The sequence below is a fragment of the Maylandia zebra genome, linkage group LG3 (assembly GCF_041146795.1).
Source record: "Maylandia zebra isolate NMK-2024a linkage group LG3, Mzebra_GT3a, whole genome shotgun sequence".
Classification (NCBI taxonomy): domain Eukaryota; kingdom Metazoa; phylum Chordata; class Actinopteri; order Cichliformes; family Cichlidae; genus Maylandia; species Maylandia zebra.
In genome coordinates this window covers 47,250,388-47,268,893 of record NC_135169.1, presented here as the reverse complement: position 1 = coordinate 47,268,893, position 18,506 = coordinate 47,250,388, and the positions used below count along the sequence as shown (strand labels likewise).

The 18,506-nt window shown below is 44.4% G+C and overlaps 1 protein-coding gene across 3 annotated transcripts in view; it reads right to left on the bottom strand.

Moving 5' to 3' along the window:
- kirrel1a (kirre like nephrin family adhesion molecule 1a) overlaps positions 1-17,433 on the bottom strand; it is a 32,582-nt gene extending 15,149 nt beyond the window's left edge. For all 3 annotated transcript variants that reach the window (XM_004567098.4, XM_004567099.4, XM_076881958.1), the window contains exons 1-2: positions 17,143-17,433; positions 1,504-1,653 (exon numbers count right to left, since the gene is read on the bottom strand). In XM_004567098.4, the coding sequence (XP_004567155.1) occupies positions 1,504-1,653; positions 17,143-17,188 (196 nt within the window). In that variant the 5' untranslated portion in view covers positions 17,189-17,433. The remainder of the gene's footprint in view (positions 1-1,503; positions 1,654-17,142) is intronic.
- Between the last annotated feature and the right edge of the window lie 1,073 nt (positions 17,434-18,506).

Below are 18,506 nucleotides of genomic sequence, written 5' to 3'. Positions count from 1 at the left end.
AAAACCTGCCCAAGGGAGTTTAGAAATTCCCATCAAAAAAACTGAAGATATGTGGAGGAAATGGCTAAAAATATCATAAGCTGAATGATGTACACAGTGTGCCACAACAATCTGATTCCAATTCAATTCTGGTGTATTTATATAGCACCAAATCACAACAAATCACCTCAAGGTGCTTTGAATTATAATGCAAAGACACTCGCAGGATTCTGGAGAACAGCCCAACAATGAAATGAGCCCCTATCAGCCTATACTTGGTCCAGCCTTAACTTTATCAAAAAGGATATTTGTGAGTGTAATAAACAGTAAGTGATGCGACATCTGTGTCTTTTTTAATATGACAGTATCCTCTTTTATCACTGTGGGAAACTCGCGCAGGCACACCTGTAACCAACATTTTCTCCAGCAAAAACACTTAGTAACCAGTAGATACCACAGTTACAATGAGACAGGCTTTAGTAACACTGAGCAAGAGTGTATCATTCACAATGTGGCTTTATTAACAAAACTCTCAAAGTCCACAAGAGAAACAAAAGCAACAATGTTTCTACCATGCCACAGCATAGACCCGGTGAAAGTCTAACTGTTTTTCTTTAGCATACACAGCATCACACTGAATGGATGATGTTTGGTGGTTACTGTTGGTCAACTAAAACCATGTGAATATGTGGCATTGGGTTATGGAAATTATTACCAGTTTACTTTTAGACAAAGCAATTCATTACCCTATCAAGAAAGTACTCTGCAGATTAATTCATTACAAAAACAAATATCAGTGGCAGTCCTCAGTGTTAACCAGTCCAATTGAAAAACCCTTTCAAGGCCATGATGTTGGAGGCAGGCTTCTAGCAACTTTGTCTTGCTAACTATTTTATTTTGTGAGGCCATCATAGACGGTAGTTTTGTGCTGATGATCACATTTAGCCCAAAGCACAGCTGAGACTCACATGGCTTTAAAGAACTTTTAATAAAACCTCCAAACTTTAAGAGCAAATCACTGCACTATTTCTATAGCCTTTCAACATGCTATCAAGCTATTCCAATAACTGCCCTACTACTCGGACTTTGTGGCAGGTGCAGAAGCTCTCATTAAGGTGGAATTCAGTCATCCCGTTTGCCTTGCATGTACTTTGGTTTGTGCATTTCCAATTTTTGCTGATTGTCAGAAAAAGTCACACAAACAAAACAAAAAGAAACTAAACAATTGTAGCACCTTGATGCCTTCTGGAGTCCCACTTTTAGCTTGGTGCCATAGCACAGTACAACTTTACCCATGTGCACTGTAAATATTGTAGGCCAGACACCTCATGAATGGAGAATCAGGGGGGGGAAAAAAGTCCAGACACTATCAAAATTTCTGCTTCTCTAAAGACGCAGCATGAAACGTAGCCCGAGAGCTGCTGCGATCCAAAGATATCAGAATCAGCTTTAATAATAAAACAATCTTAGTCACATGCTTAACTGAGTGAAAGAAGGGCCTCGGGAGGCTGTATGATGTCTCACCTCGGAGGTCCTCTCCAATGCCCAGAGCCAAGCCATCTTTGGTCCACTGAACAATGCCAGAATAGTTGAATACAACACAGGACAGGATCACCCTCTGGCCCCGCACCACCGACTGGTCTGCTGGCTCCTGAGAGAATCTCGCTGTCCAAACTGGTGGAGAAAACAGAGGGATAAGTTATGGAATTATAAGATATTTTTATGTGTACACTCTAAAGAGAAGCTTAAGTAAAAATCATTCGTTCAAGTGTATCGGCCTATACCTTTTATGGCTAATTGATTCAAACTTTATTCTCCCAGCAGCAACGGAAGGCCATAATTACCACGTTTGATCACACAGTGGCTCGTGGGCATTAAGTGACAGGGCAGCAAAGAACAGCGTGGTGAGACAGGGGTGTCAGAAAAGAGCAAATCAGAGCAGAACTGGAGAAGAAAGAAAGAGAAAGAATGAAGTGGAAGAGGCAGTCAACGCTCACTCACGAGAGGAGATCAAACTGACAACTTCAGCCATAGGGTGTCTCACACCCCCTTTTCTCCCTCACTCCTGACTTTTATTTCTCCAAAACTCCCCGATCCTCCCTCTCGTTTCCCTCTTGTTTCTCCCTTCTTCATTCCTGCCTATGAGTCATCTCCCAGGCTTCCACTCCCCAACCAAAACTACAGTGGCTGTCATTGTCTACCACACTCTCTCACTCCAGTTTGTAGCCCACTACCACCATGAGGAAAACGGGTGTGTGTGTGTGTGTGTGTGGGGGGGGGCTTCAGCCACTGTTTCATGCAGTACGATGACGAGTTGTAATTAGGTGTCCCCTGAAGACATGGTGCACGTACGATACACGAGAGACAGCCGCTGCAAGATTTGCTTCAAATCTTCAGTCTTTCCATTCGGTCTCTCGCCTCCATTTTTTCCCTCTCTCCCACTTGTTATTTCGAAGAATCTCGTACTGTAGATCATTAACCCACTGCTGCATTGTACACCCCCCCCAGCCCCCACCTTCCTCCTCCTCCTTTGTCATTGCCTCTCTTCTTCTGTTCTCTCTCTGTAACGTTGTACGTCCTTTACCCAAATTGCTTCGCGTCACTCCCTGCTTTTGGTGTATATGTATGCATCCCCACTCGCCTCCTTCACTTTGTACATCTATAATTCTGTCTATAACTGTCCTTTTGCTTCCTCCACCTCTCCTTTCCTACAGTGTGTACACACCTCTCTCTTTCTATCTACATACATAACGCCGTATATATCCTTTTACCCATAATGCTTTCTATTTCTGTGTTGCTTCTCCTTTGCTGGTTGGAAGGGGGTTTGAGGCGGACTGTCACAACTCATTTATCACATTAAATATCAGCCCTCTAGCACTTTCTCTCTCCCTCTCTTTCTCATCCCCCCATTCACCCATCTCTCTCTCCTCTCGCTTTTTCCCCTCACTCCTTTTTTCTTCACCTTCTGCCATTTCCATCTCTTCTTCTCACTTGTCCACTCCACTTTTTTTTATCACTTGTTTTGCCCTTCTGTTTCCCTTACACCCTCTTTCTCACTCATTCCCTCACACTCTCTTTGAGCCCTCCAGCGCTTTTCCAAAGGTTTCCATCTCTCTCACTTTTTTTAACAACTGCCATATGCCTCCGCACCCCACCTCCTGCCTCCCCATCATGACCCTCAGTGCCCATCTCTCGCATTCCCCATCCCTTTCACAAACACAGACATGCACTCTCTCCCCATCATGTCATATTTGGTGTGATCTGCAGAGGTTCAATATGCCTGATAATACAAAAGAACCCAGTCATGCAAAAAGATTTCTGTACCAATCACAACAATGGCTCCTGACAGTGCAGCACATTAATATTCTGAAGATAATGGAGGTGTGCAAGGATACACGGTGAAAAGGGAACTGGATGCAGATGGAGCTTTGCAGCATGCATACCAAGAATAATTCAGTGTGTTGCCCCAAAAAACATATTCTAGTCCTTAATCTGCTCCCTGAGGACCCCAAAGAACTAAATCGATGAATTAAGATTAAAAAAAGATGACAGAGCAAAAGTGAGTGGCCATGAGAAGAAGGGAGTAAAATGTTCTTAATTAAAGGCTTTTAACTAAGAATAATGAAAAGTCATCTCTCAGTAGTGAGCAAGCACATTAGTCCAAAGCTACATGATCCTCCTAATGGGCACTCAATACAAGCCTGACTCACTGTGTTGAGATAAATAAGGAACTTGTGATTGCTGTCTAACGCTGACAAATCAACAATCAAACTAGAATCTACATCTGTCTGTTTTGAAACTAAAAGAACATCAATTCTTAAAGGGCCGGAAATCATCCTTCAATATCCTCTTACCGTAAGCAACAGATTCCTCATTAACACACACGAAAACACGTTTGTGTTATTTGCATTATTAAAGATTCGTATCCATGTTTTTCTCTGTATGCTGCCTGACTGATTGAAGTGGGTGCAGCTTCGTTGGAAAAAAACTTATGTTACATACTCCCGTGCACGCAATGCCAGATTAATGTTCTTTTTAGATCTGTTTGTTTTCTAATGGGTTTTCATTGCTGTGATTTAAAAATCAAGCAAAGTTGCAAGCTGCACAGTCAAATCAATGTGCTCAAACCAAGCAGAAGACACCGCGAGTGAAAAATGAACCTGAAAAATTAAGTGCCCGCAGTTCCTCCCATCAGGAGGCTGGTTCTAAAACACTGACGGTATATAAAAGATGGATGTAGCTTCCAGGTTCTGAAAACCTGCATTATCACTAATGGGCTACAGTTATAGACTCCTTACATTGCTAAAAGGCTTGTACTAGTACAAAGGCCTATGGATAAACTAGGGTATGCTGATTGCAATTTGCAAGTTCTTAAGCAATGAGAACAGGGCGTTCCCCAGCTTCACAGTCGGATTCACATCATATCCGGTTTGAAAAAACCAAGACGTTTAAGAAAAGCCAATAAAAGATCTGGGCTTCACAAAAGAATCAGCGAGTAAAATCAGTGTAACAGTGGTTACATCCAGCTTTTGTATACATGTTCCAAAATGGAATTAGTCAGCTGAATTTCTTGTGCAATAGATCTATTTGCTGAAAAAGTCTGCTTTAATTCTGGTGAGTAAAAGTCTCAAATAGGTATCTATGTCTGGAGTGTAGCCACACAGCCAAAAGAGTACCAAAAGATGCAGACTGAGCTAGATGCTCTTAGATATCCTAGAGTGTAATAACGGACTGAAACAGAAGATGGCAGCACTGCATGTACAAGGATGCCAGCTGCTGTTAAGCCCCTGAAGAAGAAGAAGCTGTGTCTGGTATCGTAGCTGTGTCCAAATTCAGGAACCACATCCTCCTCTGCCCACATTTGTAGGCCAATTACGTTACAGCGACACGACGAAGGCTGTCCAAATTCGAAGACTCCGACAAATGCGCCCTTCATTTCTCCAGATTTGAAGGATGGGTCGGATGTATACTTCGTGGCCCAACCTATCCCAGAATTCATAGGGTGGCCCAGCGCGGCCCTGCTCAGTTTCCAACAATGGTGGCAGCTAGTTAGTTTTAATGTTACTCTTATTATTCTTTCTGGGTGACAAAATAAACGTTTAACGTATTTTCAGGCGAGAATGTAGCTGTGTAAACCTCAAATATCTGCTCAGTTTATCAAGACACCACATATTTTCAAAAGCGCTCCGACATTTTCGGAGACGTCTGTTACCCACTAGCTCGATAGCTAGCCGGGGTTCTAGGCTCACTAGAGCCCGTGAGAACACCGGACACCTGGCAAATCGTTTTCAAACCCACCGCTGTCTTTCACTACTCAGGTTAAACATGATATATACATAACTTAAAATGTTATTGTTTGGCTTTTTTCAGTATTTTATTTGTACGTTTTACGTCCAATGGATGCATGATCTGATTAGTCGACTAATCGCAAAAATAATCGGTGACTAGTCGACTATCAAAATAATCGTTTGTGGCGGCCCTATTGTCCAAATATATTTACATTTGGCTCCAGGAAAAAAAGACTACCTGACAGCAACCAAAATACTGCCATCAAGACTTCAGGAGATTTCATAAAAAAGTCTGTACAGTCTATTGCCGAAACACACAAAACACAGCAGGGATAATAAGTCTCAGTGGGATTGTCATTATGAACAACGTCTTCGTTTCCATTGGAAATAAAGAAATGCTGATTGCAGTACGTTGGTGTGGCATGCTCTCTTTGCACAAGATAAATCAAAGGAGTGGCTGGAATCTGTTTCTCATACGCCAGATCTAATGAGATGGTACAGTGTGTAAAGATCCAGTGTGCCTTGAGCAGTTAATGTAAATAAAACATTAATGCAGAGGTGATTAAGGTAGAAAAGGAAGAATTAGCTTGGATATTGCCTGCCATTACAAAAAAAGATCACTGTCGATGGCAGATTTTTGATGGTAGATTTGTCCTTTAATTTTCCTGCATGCACCCCAATTAAATGAAAGTTGCACTTTTCTAAAGCTAATTACTGGGATGCGGAGTGTGGATTTATAGCGTCTTAAAAAGCGTGACAAGCCTTTCTCAGTTATACATGGTGTAAAGAGAGTTTATCTGGGTTTAAACTACCCCGCAACCTCGACAGTAGCCTGAGGGCAAGTAAATCCTTCCTTCCACCACCTCTGCTACGGTAGCTGAAGGTATTCCCTCAGTAAACCAAAAACATAATCCAAACTGAATACTCCTGAGTGGAGGCTACACAATCTGCAGAGAAAACACCCATGCAAAGGCTGAAGACTGAAAACATTGACTCATTTAAACATGTGCTCATCGCCTTCTGATTTCCATATTACACAGTTAACACTTGTCAACATGAGTGTATGTGCTCGTCTCTGTGTGTTTAAAGAAGGAAATCTACAAGCGGCGAGTAGCCAGAGTGAAGGAAAGACAGGAGAGTGCATGCAAGAGAGCTTGTATTCTCTCATTATGTGGGTTATGCTGCAGTGACAAATTTAGAGTGTGTCCTGATTTCTTTGAGTCACCGATCCCCAAGACACCACCGGGAGACTCCGAGCACCCTGTCCCCACACAAACTACGGTCACAAAGGGATGCTTGCAGACACGCACGCGCCCGCACACAAATAGGCTGCAAGGATGACCTAACCTTCGCCACATGGGCAAACCATTTCCTGTCAACACACACATAAACACAACCACTCAAAACCCCAACCATATAATTGACACACAGAGGCGGTTTCCTGAACATGGATCACACCACAGCTTGGCGTAAACCATCAAGCCAGCGGCGCATCTTCATCTCCGCTGGGAATAGGTCTCGGTTTGGTCTGGGATTAAGTACAGCCCTAGCCAAAGTTTGGAAAGGGATTAGGATTAATCTGGGGCTAAGGACAACAGCCCCTTGCAGACACTGAGACACCAACCTCTGCTTGTCAATGCACACACAAAGCCAAAGGCGAGCGCATGCTGCCTCGTCGGGTGACTCACCAAAAGCATGGCCACACATCGCCACAGTGTGAACTACTACAGCAGTTTCCCCCGGGAGCACCTCTCGCACCACGCAATGGTGTTTTAATAGCAAGGTAATGAACCATCCATTTGAAAATCACCGAAAAGGTTTATGCGTGCAAAGACGTTCAGAGCTATTTTTAGCGAGTGTGCTCCTTATACGTCCCCCATTTCTGAAAGTGCCGCACATTCTGCTGTTAGGTGGCGACTGTCAAAACTTGTTTGCACCTTTTAAACACACGTTTGCTTCACCTCAGTGGGATATGAGACAAAGCTGGAAGTGATGCCATGCAATCCACAGTTCTGGCAAAGGCTTGACTGGTGGCATTCAGTCTCATTGAATTAGATGCTATTAAATAAAAAGCCATTTGTATGGATTGTTATGCATCGATCTAATTATCTTTGTGTCTGGCCCCCTCCCCGTACCCCTCCGACAAAGTCCCCCTGCCTTCCTCTCCCTCGCTCTCCTCCAGCCAATCCCCCGCCTCGGCTGGATCACGGACTTGCGTCACCATAGCAACAGCTGACGTGTAAAGTAACTGCCCAAAAAAAGTTTTCTGTACAAACGCGTCTACGAGCGCACCCGCGTATGTGCATCTGTGTCTGATGAAACCCTCCCTCGTGCTTGGTACACCCATTTTCCTGAAAAAACATTTTTCAATGACCTCATCCTCCCTCCACCTATTCAATTAATAGCCAGACGGCTATGCTGGGCTCTCATTATTTCTCTGTTTCAGCCCTCACTCCCTCTCTGTTCGCCATTAATCAATCCCCTCTAAATTGATTCTGTTATCTCTCTAATTCCATATCGCCGCCGTGTGTGGCCGATGCGTTGGTGCTATGGAGGGGCTGCCGAAAATGAGATGCAGGAGCGGGAGAACAAAGAGACGGCGAGGTCCACAGACACCGAGCTGTGAAGTGTGATGGAGGATGACATCATTGTTTCAGGACAAAGTTGCAGCCATAGGAGTAGCACTGGCTCACCCTCTCGCTGTTTGCTGTATATAGCGTACATGTAGCTGTGTGTGTGTCGCTCTGTGATCATATTTGTTTTTTTCTTCCTGAAAAACTGATTTGGATATATGAGGTTTTAAAGCCCTACCGCACCGTGTAAAAATACTCAGACTATGTAGCCTACATACATTTTAATTTACTCTATATGCGATGAATGGCAAGAATTTTTAATTACATTAAATAAATATATTTATTCAATGTATTTATTAATTGTCTCTTTGTTAGGTCAATAAAATATACTCACATGTGAGTCTATGGTGATTCTTTAAAACTACTTATTTCTTTCAAACAATAAGCAGGGAAGCACCTGTTGTGTATTTCTGAACCCACATCAGTGTTTAAGATACTGAAATAACACTGTGTGTTTGTTATTACTCACCTCATGTATCCCCATCACGTGCCACTGAAATATAATAAGTATTTTTATGTCTTTTTTTGGTTCTTCAAAAGTTTTGCCAGCACAAAATGTATGTGATGCAAGAGATGAAACGTCTTGTCGTCTAAAGCACTTTGGGTCATCAGTAAGACAGGAAAACTGCCATATAAATCCTGGTCTATTCCATTGCTACATTTCCACTGAGGGGATGTGTATACCGAAGCATGTGTTTGGCCCATCTAGTAAGTGCTTTTCAGGCACATGGAGGCAGCGGTAGACCCACTCAACAGTGACATTGACATATCCTTCAATCTTATTCAGCACTGTTACAAGCAGGATGTGACGTTTGGTTGGTATAGAATTCGCCTTCCTCCCCTCACTGTGATTGGACATTGAGTAAAAAATGATAATCATAACCCAAATTAATAATCTTCCATGGCCTGACAGGAGATAATCAGCTCACCGTGCTTTTTTTATACTAACTGAGTGATCTGCTTCCATGAAAACTCATGGCTAAATTGAAGTCTCCATTCTTTTTGCTGAATTGAGATAGAGACTAGCATATGAAGTCCTGTGTAGACCTGGTCAATATTAAATACCATGAAGCAAAGCACCAGTTGCACACACAACTCTTCAAACATATATGTAGTCACCAGTTGTTGGACAGGCAATGTCAGATTGGCAAATTGGGCAAAAACATATCACCCAAACCTAGCGCAGACAGATTCAGTTTATCCTCAGACCAAACCCTGATACTTACGCAGCTGAACACCTCCCTTCTTAAATAGTTCATTTCTATAGCACATTTTACCCTGCAGTGCTCAGATTGTTTCAAATATTAAAATTAAAGACTAAAACAAACCTTCCACTATCAAAACTACGATCAATTAATGTCTAATTGATAAATCAGCCAAAGCTTTTAGCGCTAACTCAAGTGTATTCACGTTCTCCATTTATTTAGCTGGCTGTGGGAACTCTACCACCTGTGCCTGTCTTCTTTCAACAACATGGCCGCCTGGCAGGATGGCCATAATAACCCATCACCATGGTGATGGCGCTATAGGAACAAGCAAGTCACATAGATGGAGAGAGGCAGCGAATGAAAGGAGGCGACCCGCTGCGCCTGCTGACACCGTGTCACTCAAACACAAAGGTGTCTCCTGGAGGTGGGGACGGAGCACAGGGAAGATTAGGGCAGAGGGGAGAGAGAACAGAAAGACTCAGAGACTCCTTCCTTTGTTTGCCGCATTGTCTGCCCGCTCACTCCTTTCCTCTGTCACCTTACCTAGCCGTCCTCCCCCTTACTTGCAGTTAGCGACCCCTCTTTTTCTTCCTCTCTTTTGTGGCCATGCCCCTTCCTCATTGCTTATTCACTTTCTTTTGTCTGGCAGGCATCTTACTTAGAAATTATTACTCCTTCTCCCCTCCACCTTCCACCTTATCCCCCCCTTTCTATCTCTGTGCACATCTTTCTTCTTCTGGAGGCAGGTTTATTTGGAAATAGCAGGTGGAGAGGGGGGGTGAAAATTATTCCTCGGTCTTTGTTTGTCCGTTTTTGATACAACTGTGTGCACACGTGCTCCTGTGAAGGTGTGCAGAGTCGTTTTTCCATGAATATTTGCGCTGGGAAAGTGTGCGTGTGCCACCCTTCCATTCTCTGGGGCTCCACTCATACATTTCACATCTGAAGAGCTTTATTTGTACCAAACCTCTGTTACAGACATTGTTACCATGGCTACAGCCCAGTGAGGACCACTGACACAATGATAGACACAGTGGCCATGGCAACCCTATGATCACTAGTGGGTAATATGATAATTCACGGATGAGGCTTCTGACACATTACGGCCACATGAATATGCTCAATCGCTGGAAAGCCGGCCTGTCGCTGGTAATCCACAAGCCTTTGTGCGGCTAGCGTGCCGAGCGACTGACAAAAGATACTCTGCTGTAACCAAGGGTGAGCAGAACTAACAATAGCTGTCCTCTGGATAAGCTGGAACAAGAGGATACATACATATCAAGCTGCTACTCTGCAGATATGCACTGTGTAGCTTGCGCCACATGGGTCGCCACCGAATTCAAATGGCACAATCAATATCATAATGAACCTGTGATTCCCAGCAGTGGTTCCACATTGACGATAGTTAGCAGCCACACTGCCTCCGAAATCCTCGCGATTGGGCAAGCAGGCAAGGTCCCTCAATCCACCTCGTGTTACAGTATGGTGCAGAGACAGAATCCAGCAAGACTATTTTACAAGCAGCATCCCATCAATAAATCAGCCCTTCCAAGGTCTGCTTTAATTCAATCCAGAGCAATCTAATTTTATTGGTATGTACTGTAGCCTCTTGCAATGTCATCTGTCAGTAAAAGCATCCCATAAAAGCTGGGGGCCTTGACCTGCTAGAGTGTAATAATATTCATACATACCCCCACCCCCTTCCCCCCTGTCCAATATCACCTCCAGTGTCTCGTGTCTCTTTGAAAAGAAAGCTTCTTTGTTAACAGCAGATACCAAAACACACTAGAAAGCGAGGCTTTCTGGGATGAGGATAAGAAATACAGAAAACGATTTTCACAAAAGCAAACATCTGCTTTTTTTAACTCACTGATCTGTATCGTAGCTTTCTACGTGGGCCAAATATTTGTGTTAGGCAATATGTTGCAATGCAGTTGGAAAACTTAAAAAATAACATACAATTTTTTAAAAATTAAAAATCACTCCCACCAAAAGACAACAAAACAAATGGTGGCCAACTCAGCAGACTCCAACAGCAAGATGTTGAGCTGTTCCACAACTGCAGTTGACTCATGGTTTACTTACCTAGTCAGATTCTTAAGACGACGTACAAAAAATGTCAAATATGATGCAAAAGCATGGAAGAAAAAAATAACACAAAACAGCAATAGACTTTGTCAACAGCTGGTATAGTCCCCAAAACTGTAGTGCACTTGTGTTTTTGTTCTTTTTAACTCGTTCCAGTTAGAGAAAATGATTTAATAACGCAGTGGTGTTTTAAACACCTTTTTGCCAACAGTTTGGGAAAGACACATTCCAGCTTTATCACATTATCAGTTTGTTGTGGAAGAACTTTGACCAGCCTGCACAGAACCCTCCATCCAATCAGCTGCACCCCCCACCTTTGGGATAAACTGGAAGATCGCCAAACATCAGCGCCCAAGATCTTGAGGAAAGATTTCCATAAAGCAGGGGTTGCGGGGGACTTCAGGCTTCAAGAATCGGTGTCCTACAGGTTTTAGATGTGTCCTTGATCCAACACAGCTCATTTAAATGGCTAAATTACCTCCTCAACATGTCTTGAAGTCCTCCAGAGGCCTGGTAATGAACTAATCATCTGATTCAGGTGTGTTGACCCAGGGTGAGATCTAAAACCTGCAGGACACGGGCCCTTGAGGCCTGGAGTTCCCCACCCCTGCCCTAAATTGTTGAAGTCCACGTACTTTTGGCTATACAGTGTGTCTTCATATAAACTCCTGATGACTTGGCAAAATGTAAATTGGGTTAATCTGCTTCTAAGAACTTGGGCACACTGGGTTATGGTAAACATAGCCTTGAGGGTAGAGCATTAAGTTGGCAGCTGTAGTCTGACAAAAGTAAAGCACGCGCAGAACATTGTTTTAAGGACTCGACTCTGAAGCCATTGATGATTATTATAACTAAAAGACGGCTCGCTCATTATTTGCAGTCCGCAACATTTTAGCCTGCAGGCTGTTATAGTCGATGACATGAGGACAGCGAGCGTTGCCGCGCTGTGGTAACCGATTTAGTTGGACGGCTGACCCTAATGCTTTTATCATAAAGGAAAGATGGATGGAACAAGTCAAATCTCTCTCTCTCTCAGACCCTGTCCCTGCTGAGCAGCAGAAACTGGGAGAGCAGAGAAATGAAGTGACATCATCAGCGTAGGCCACATTCCTGAAGAGGGAGGGGGTGAGGAGGAGGAGGCGGGGGAGAGAGGGAAGAAGAGGAGGAGGAGGAGAATGTCCCAAAACTTTTGAGGTTACAGGACCCGCACCCCCCAAAAACACAGACACACTAACACGCTCTCCCTCTGTGTGTGTGCATGTTTTCTAGCACACATTTCTTTGTGTGATAAAGTACATGGGCTCCTCTTCCTCATCATGTGCTCCCTGTTTTAATTCATGTGCTTCTCCTCCTGTCCCCTCCCCCCACTGCCTCCCCGACTCATACACTCTTCCCCCAACCCCCTACCCCCCCCCCCCACACCCCCCCCCACCCCGTCTCTTTCTCTCTCCACCGACCAGAGGAATGCAAGAACCACATCTGGAACTTATTAGAGAGCGAGCAAGAGAGAAAGGGGTAGATGGAAAGAGAAGAAGTAATGGTGGTGGTGGAGGTGGGGAGGGGAGGGGAGTGAAAAAAAAGAAGTCCAGGAGGGAACAGAAAGCGAGAAAGAATGAACTTTGGTAAGCAGAAAAGGGATCACGCTGAGACAGAAAGTCAAAGACGAGCAGAAAAGAAAGTTAACGGCGACACCGGCTAATGGCAATTAACCTCAGTGGGGACGGAGCGGGGGAAGCGCTCGGCTGGCACCTCAGATGTGGGTTCAATCAGTTGTGATTCCAGCGCAAACGTAGCCTTTGAACCGGACTCGACCATATTCTGTGTGAATGAGCAGCTTTGCTGTCCCCACTGAGGGAGCAGTCAAGCCTGAGTAATAGTCCCTTTCTCTATGCCGCTGGCCTCCCGACCACTCCTCCTCCTTCGTCCTGGTCCCTCTCTCCTCACTCCCGGCTCGCTTTTCTTTTCATCCACAACCTCGTCCTACACTTCAATACTGCCCCGCCACCCACCCACCTCACCACCTCTAAAACAAACAAAAAAAAAAGAGTGCAATCACTCTCGATTCCTGCTTCACCCACCTGCCCAAAGGACGACCCCCCCCTCTCTCTCTGTCCCCCTTCCTGCCTTCCAAAAGTTTGGGGGTTTTTTCTATTTTTTTTCCTGTAACCCCTCCATCACCTCAAATTGTTTCTTGCTACAGAAATGTGGCTGTGCCATGTTGGAAAATAACAAGGCCAATAGATTCAGTCAGATGTGATAAAGTGTTCCTCTCTCTTGCTCGGGGGACTGTGCATAAAGAAACATTTTTAAGGGGAAGTTTTTTTTTTCTTTTTTCTTTTTATAACTTGTTGGCCGCCGGCCTGTCAAACACAATCAGATTATGAGGCCTTTAAATCCTGGGGCTTCACTTGAGGAACATTTACGTGCATAGCTGCTGAGGATGCTTGCAAGTAAGCGTGCCCGCTTTTGACCGAATTCATCTCGGACCACAAGTCTGACGGCGAATTATCCAACTGCATACTTCTTCGAGGTTTTCGCTGGATCATCCGAGAGCAAGCGAGTACGTTCCTCCTCCCGAGCGCCACTTGAAAAAACATAATAGGACACTCGTGTCCAGAGGAATGCCCTTAAACAAACATATCAACTGAGAGAAGCAATCAACATGTCACACATTGACAAACACCCGCGGGGGACAGAGATGCCAAGAATTTCTTGATTGAATGGAACCCAATGGGGAACAACGGGCGTACATGTACATTATATTACAGCTGGTTCAGTGATTGCTTTCAGTGGCTAATGTCAATTAGAGATGCTTTTTTGGTAAATAGGCTTCATTCGAATCACATAAAAACCGTGACCTCAATTCGCATATTAACGGTGGGATGCAGCAGAGCTATATCTCTGCTCACTGGGATCAAAATTAAAAACAGACTTCTGCCTCGCTACATACAGTCTGTCACTCCGGATCTACACTCTGAGCCACAGAGAGCTCAGTATAGGGGAAAAAAACTGGTTCGTTAGCCTCAAAAACCGTAGCAGCGAGCTTTCAAAAAGCATCATATCGCTATAAATAGTTGTGTAAAGTGGTAATCCACTTGGAGGACAAGTTTCTGTAGGTGGAACTTTTATTCTTCATCAGTTACTAGTGCTGCGCTCTCTTTTTTTAATTTCCCGTAGCCATCATCTGAGTCGAAACAAATGAATCGCATCATTTTGTGGCAAACTTTTGATCCCTGGATATTGTTTTCCTAGTATGCATTCATGTGCTAAAAAGTGAGGCTCGTCTATGTGAGATCAGCCCAGACTAACTACAGAATCCTTCTTTTATTTATTGTGAGGACAATAAAAAAGCGCCATATGTTGTGTGATATGGGATATTCCCATGCTAATGAAAAAGAAACCATGCCTGAATCAGAGATAAGAAATCTGTGAATTTATTCAGAGGGAGGAAATGCCACAGATTATTACTGGCAAGAATGTATGTAATGTTGTAAATCAGCAGTTTTAACAGAGTGTTTTAGCACCACACTGGATTCTTTATGAGCCTTTCCCAATTCTTCATTTTTATTTGAGCTATTACAGCCCACTTTGAGTCATTAACATATCGCAGTTGAACCACTGCCTCTCTGATCAAACAACCCCTGAGGAACCCTTCTTTCTCTGGGTGTAAAATCCCCTCTGAGTGTGTCTGACTCTTCCAGCATGTGAATATTTTCTTAGCTGAGGACAACACAGGAATCCGTCTGAGGTCTGTGATTCACAGCCCGGCTGTGTGATTCAGGGCTGGAGAGTACAGTACAGGCAGCAGCAGCTCGTGGCTTGGATGTGCACAAAAGGACAGAGGCTGACAAATGGTACACCTGCACTGGAGCCTTTGTCCGCGTCAGCATTTCAGGCCCGAGGTCTGGCTATAGGTGCAGTGCTGCGAGTCCAACCTCGGGGCTTGAACGCTCATTAGTAAGTTAAAGGAGCGAATTCGCAATGATTGATTATGCAGTAACATTTAACAGCAGCATTAATGGCAGCGCTTGCTTAGGACTTATTACTAGGCTGGTATGTAGATACAAGGCTGGGATCCTGAATCAATCACTCCTGCTGCTAGTACAGACAAACTAACGCTTGCATTGACTTTAAATACCTTAGAACATTCTGATATTCCAAAGCTTTAATTAGCTGCTCCACTAATAACCATCCAATCATTAACACTAGCAGCCAATTATATGTGAGCAAATTGCAGGCTATGGAATACTGTTTTACCCATCTAATGAAGAGATAAGAGTGGGGATCAGAAGCAAAAGAAATTGTGCTCCCAAACCGAAAGCAACTGTTATCTCTTTGGAGGTGATATGAATTCCAGCTCTTTCTGGATTATGTCAACTCCTCTTCTGTTTTTGTAGCCCAGTGCAAAATGTTTTTAAAAATCTCTGGGCAACATTTGAGCCCTCATGTACGGCCCTGCTAATCACGTCTCGGGGAGAGCCTTCAGAGAGCAGATATCTCCTGGTTTGAGAGCGCAGCGTGGAGTAATAATGGATTATACAGCTGTAGCAGACAATGGGACGCAGGGCTTCACACATGTAAAACAGGCTGCGAGCAAGTGTGTCTCATGCACATTCAGTCATGTGGACTGAATGGTTTATGAGGGGGGAGAAATGGGAACGGCATGTGACAGTAACAAGGGGTCAGGGTGGCGAGGAGGGGGATCGGTGGTGGTGCTGCCGCATCGGTTGGCAAATATGTTGTGAAGACGAACCTGCTCCCTAGTACGTGTACATCCTCGCGTGCTTATGTGAACCCTCAGCAGCACTTACTGGGTGGATGCTGAGCAGAAGCAAAAAAAATAAAAAATACAAAGCCTGGCAGACTAGGTGACATCATCCTTTTCTATACCTTCCTTTCCTCCAAACACGCCCCCTACCTATGATGAAGTGGTCTCCTGGCCGCCCAGCAGCCAGCATTGCATTACTCCCCGGTCATCCAAGGTGAGGGAAGGGGTGTGTGTGTGTGTGTGTATTGGGGGGGGGGGGGGGGGTATAGGTGGTCTGCTGTGGCTGTGCAATCACAAAGACACACAGATATGCCTCAATCAAACAGGTAGCTTAGGGAAATTATCCTCTCCTCATCCTCCTTCAGCCTCCTGTTTCCTAGCAACTCGGCTACAGCTGTGATTATCATAAGCCAATAGCATACCTGGCACCCCACAGGTACGGTGTGTGTGTGTTGGTGTGTTGGGAGGGGGTGCAGATGCATGGCGGCTACTGCTGCTTAAATGCACAAAGGACGCCAAAGGAGAGGGTGAAATGGATGAGGCGCACAGGTAGAGCAGGAGAGAGGTGTGTGTGCGCGAGGCAGACAGAGGGGAAACGGGGGGGAGACGGCTGCCTCTCAGCACAGAGGATCACTACAGGAGATGGTGGCAGAGCTCTCATTGACTGACACGCCATTCAGAGGCGATAGCAGCGTGGAAGTGCTGCTGGCATGTAGAGCAGCGCTGGTCAATCACTGTCATTCCCGTCACGTCCTCAGCGCCTCACAACCCGTCTGAGTAACGGCGCTGGCAGTTTGTCAAATACGCAAAAGGTCATTTAGGCCGGTGAGCGCGCGCCACACCAGTCATGTTCAAGTTAGACGCACGCGCGCACACAATCGAACGCCTGTAGTCGCGACAATAATCCTAAAAAAAAAAGAGCGTAATTGCCGCGGTGCAGTCACACGCGCGCGCGTTCTGCGTGCTCGTACGCAGCTACACGCGCTCACAAGGTGATCCATCGCTGCGGTTCATATGGGAATGAAATCATATCAGATCCCCTCTCGTTAGTTTCTACACACACAGACCGCACAGTAAAAACTAAAGACAGGCTCGGTGTGCATTGAGCTTAATGTACACACACACACACAAACATTTGAGTTATTCGAGCTCGAAAGAAAGAGAAAATGTAGTCTTACCAGTTTGAAAACTCAGCACCAAACTCAGGAGGAGCAGCCTCTGCATGGTTCAGCCGACCAATAAGTCCGTTATTGGCTCAAACCTCCGTGAGGACAGCATCAAAAAGCGGGAGTTTACAGGACTTTGACGGTAATTACAGACAGAACAATAATCCTCTGGCGTTGTCCCTCCTCGTCTTCCCCCTTACTAGGCTTGCACTGGCTCGAGTTTTATACCATTTCACTGCTTTTTTTTCTTTACCTCTCTCCTGCTCTCTCAAGCGGCAGTCCGTTTTCTACTACACCGAGGCGCTAAGCGAGCGGCAATGACAAACCTTACTTCCGGTTAGAGCGTCAAAACAAAATAAAATTCGAAGCAGGCGGTTTTAAGTAGCTATGTCATTGCTTCCTAAGCATTTACTCAGAAGCACTGTATGAAAGGTCTTTATACTGTTGGGTTTACTGTGACTTTAAGATTTTTATTTGCATTACTATTACTTTTTAGGGAACTCTGACAAAATGTGAGAGCTCATTTCAAATAATAGACGAGTATAAATAATATTCTAACGGCTCGAATGCCGTTAATTTCTTCTTAACTTTCTATGATACGTAAAAACAAAAATGATAGTGAAATACAATAAATGTAAACGTTTACTGAGTATGACCCTGCGCGCTACTTCCGGTGTTGTGTAGTAATCTGTCCGACTTGACGTCATATTCTCATTAGCGGCACATTCCTCTCTCTCTTTCTATCACGTCAGCAGAGCCACAGCACTGCCCCCTTCTCCCTCTCCCTCTGGATCTTTAACAGGCCAACACCGTAAAAAAAAGGGGGGGGGGGGGGTATTAAATAAATAAAAAAATAAACCCGCTTAGAGAGGCATAATCATTTTGACACATTTGCTGTAGCCGGAACTGCTTGTTTTCTCCTGCTTACTGTGTGGAATTAGGTAATGAAATAAGCTGTAACCCTAAAATTATCAACATGTACACATTAAGGTCAACGTGAGGTCATCTGTTTGAACAGAAACGTATTATTACACTAAGGTAAATCCAGACGGCTTAGAGTAATAAACTGATGTTATAGTCAAATGTCATGACATTGGCTGTAGTGTACAACTAATGTTGTTATGACCAACATATAAGCACAGTGCACCTAAAATAAAAGAGGAGATACTACAAGCATTGGGTTACAGCAAGGGTTTTTAGTTTTTCTGTTATTATTATTATAGCAACAGAATCCGCAGCGACATCATTAGAATAATACTGACTGCGCAGTGATGCCACTGTGATGACTAAACACCCCATGTCCTTATTCTTGCCACATCATGTAGGAGAGTGGTTTTAGTGACGGATTCCCGTGACAGGCCTACTGTAGCTGTCAC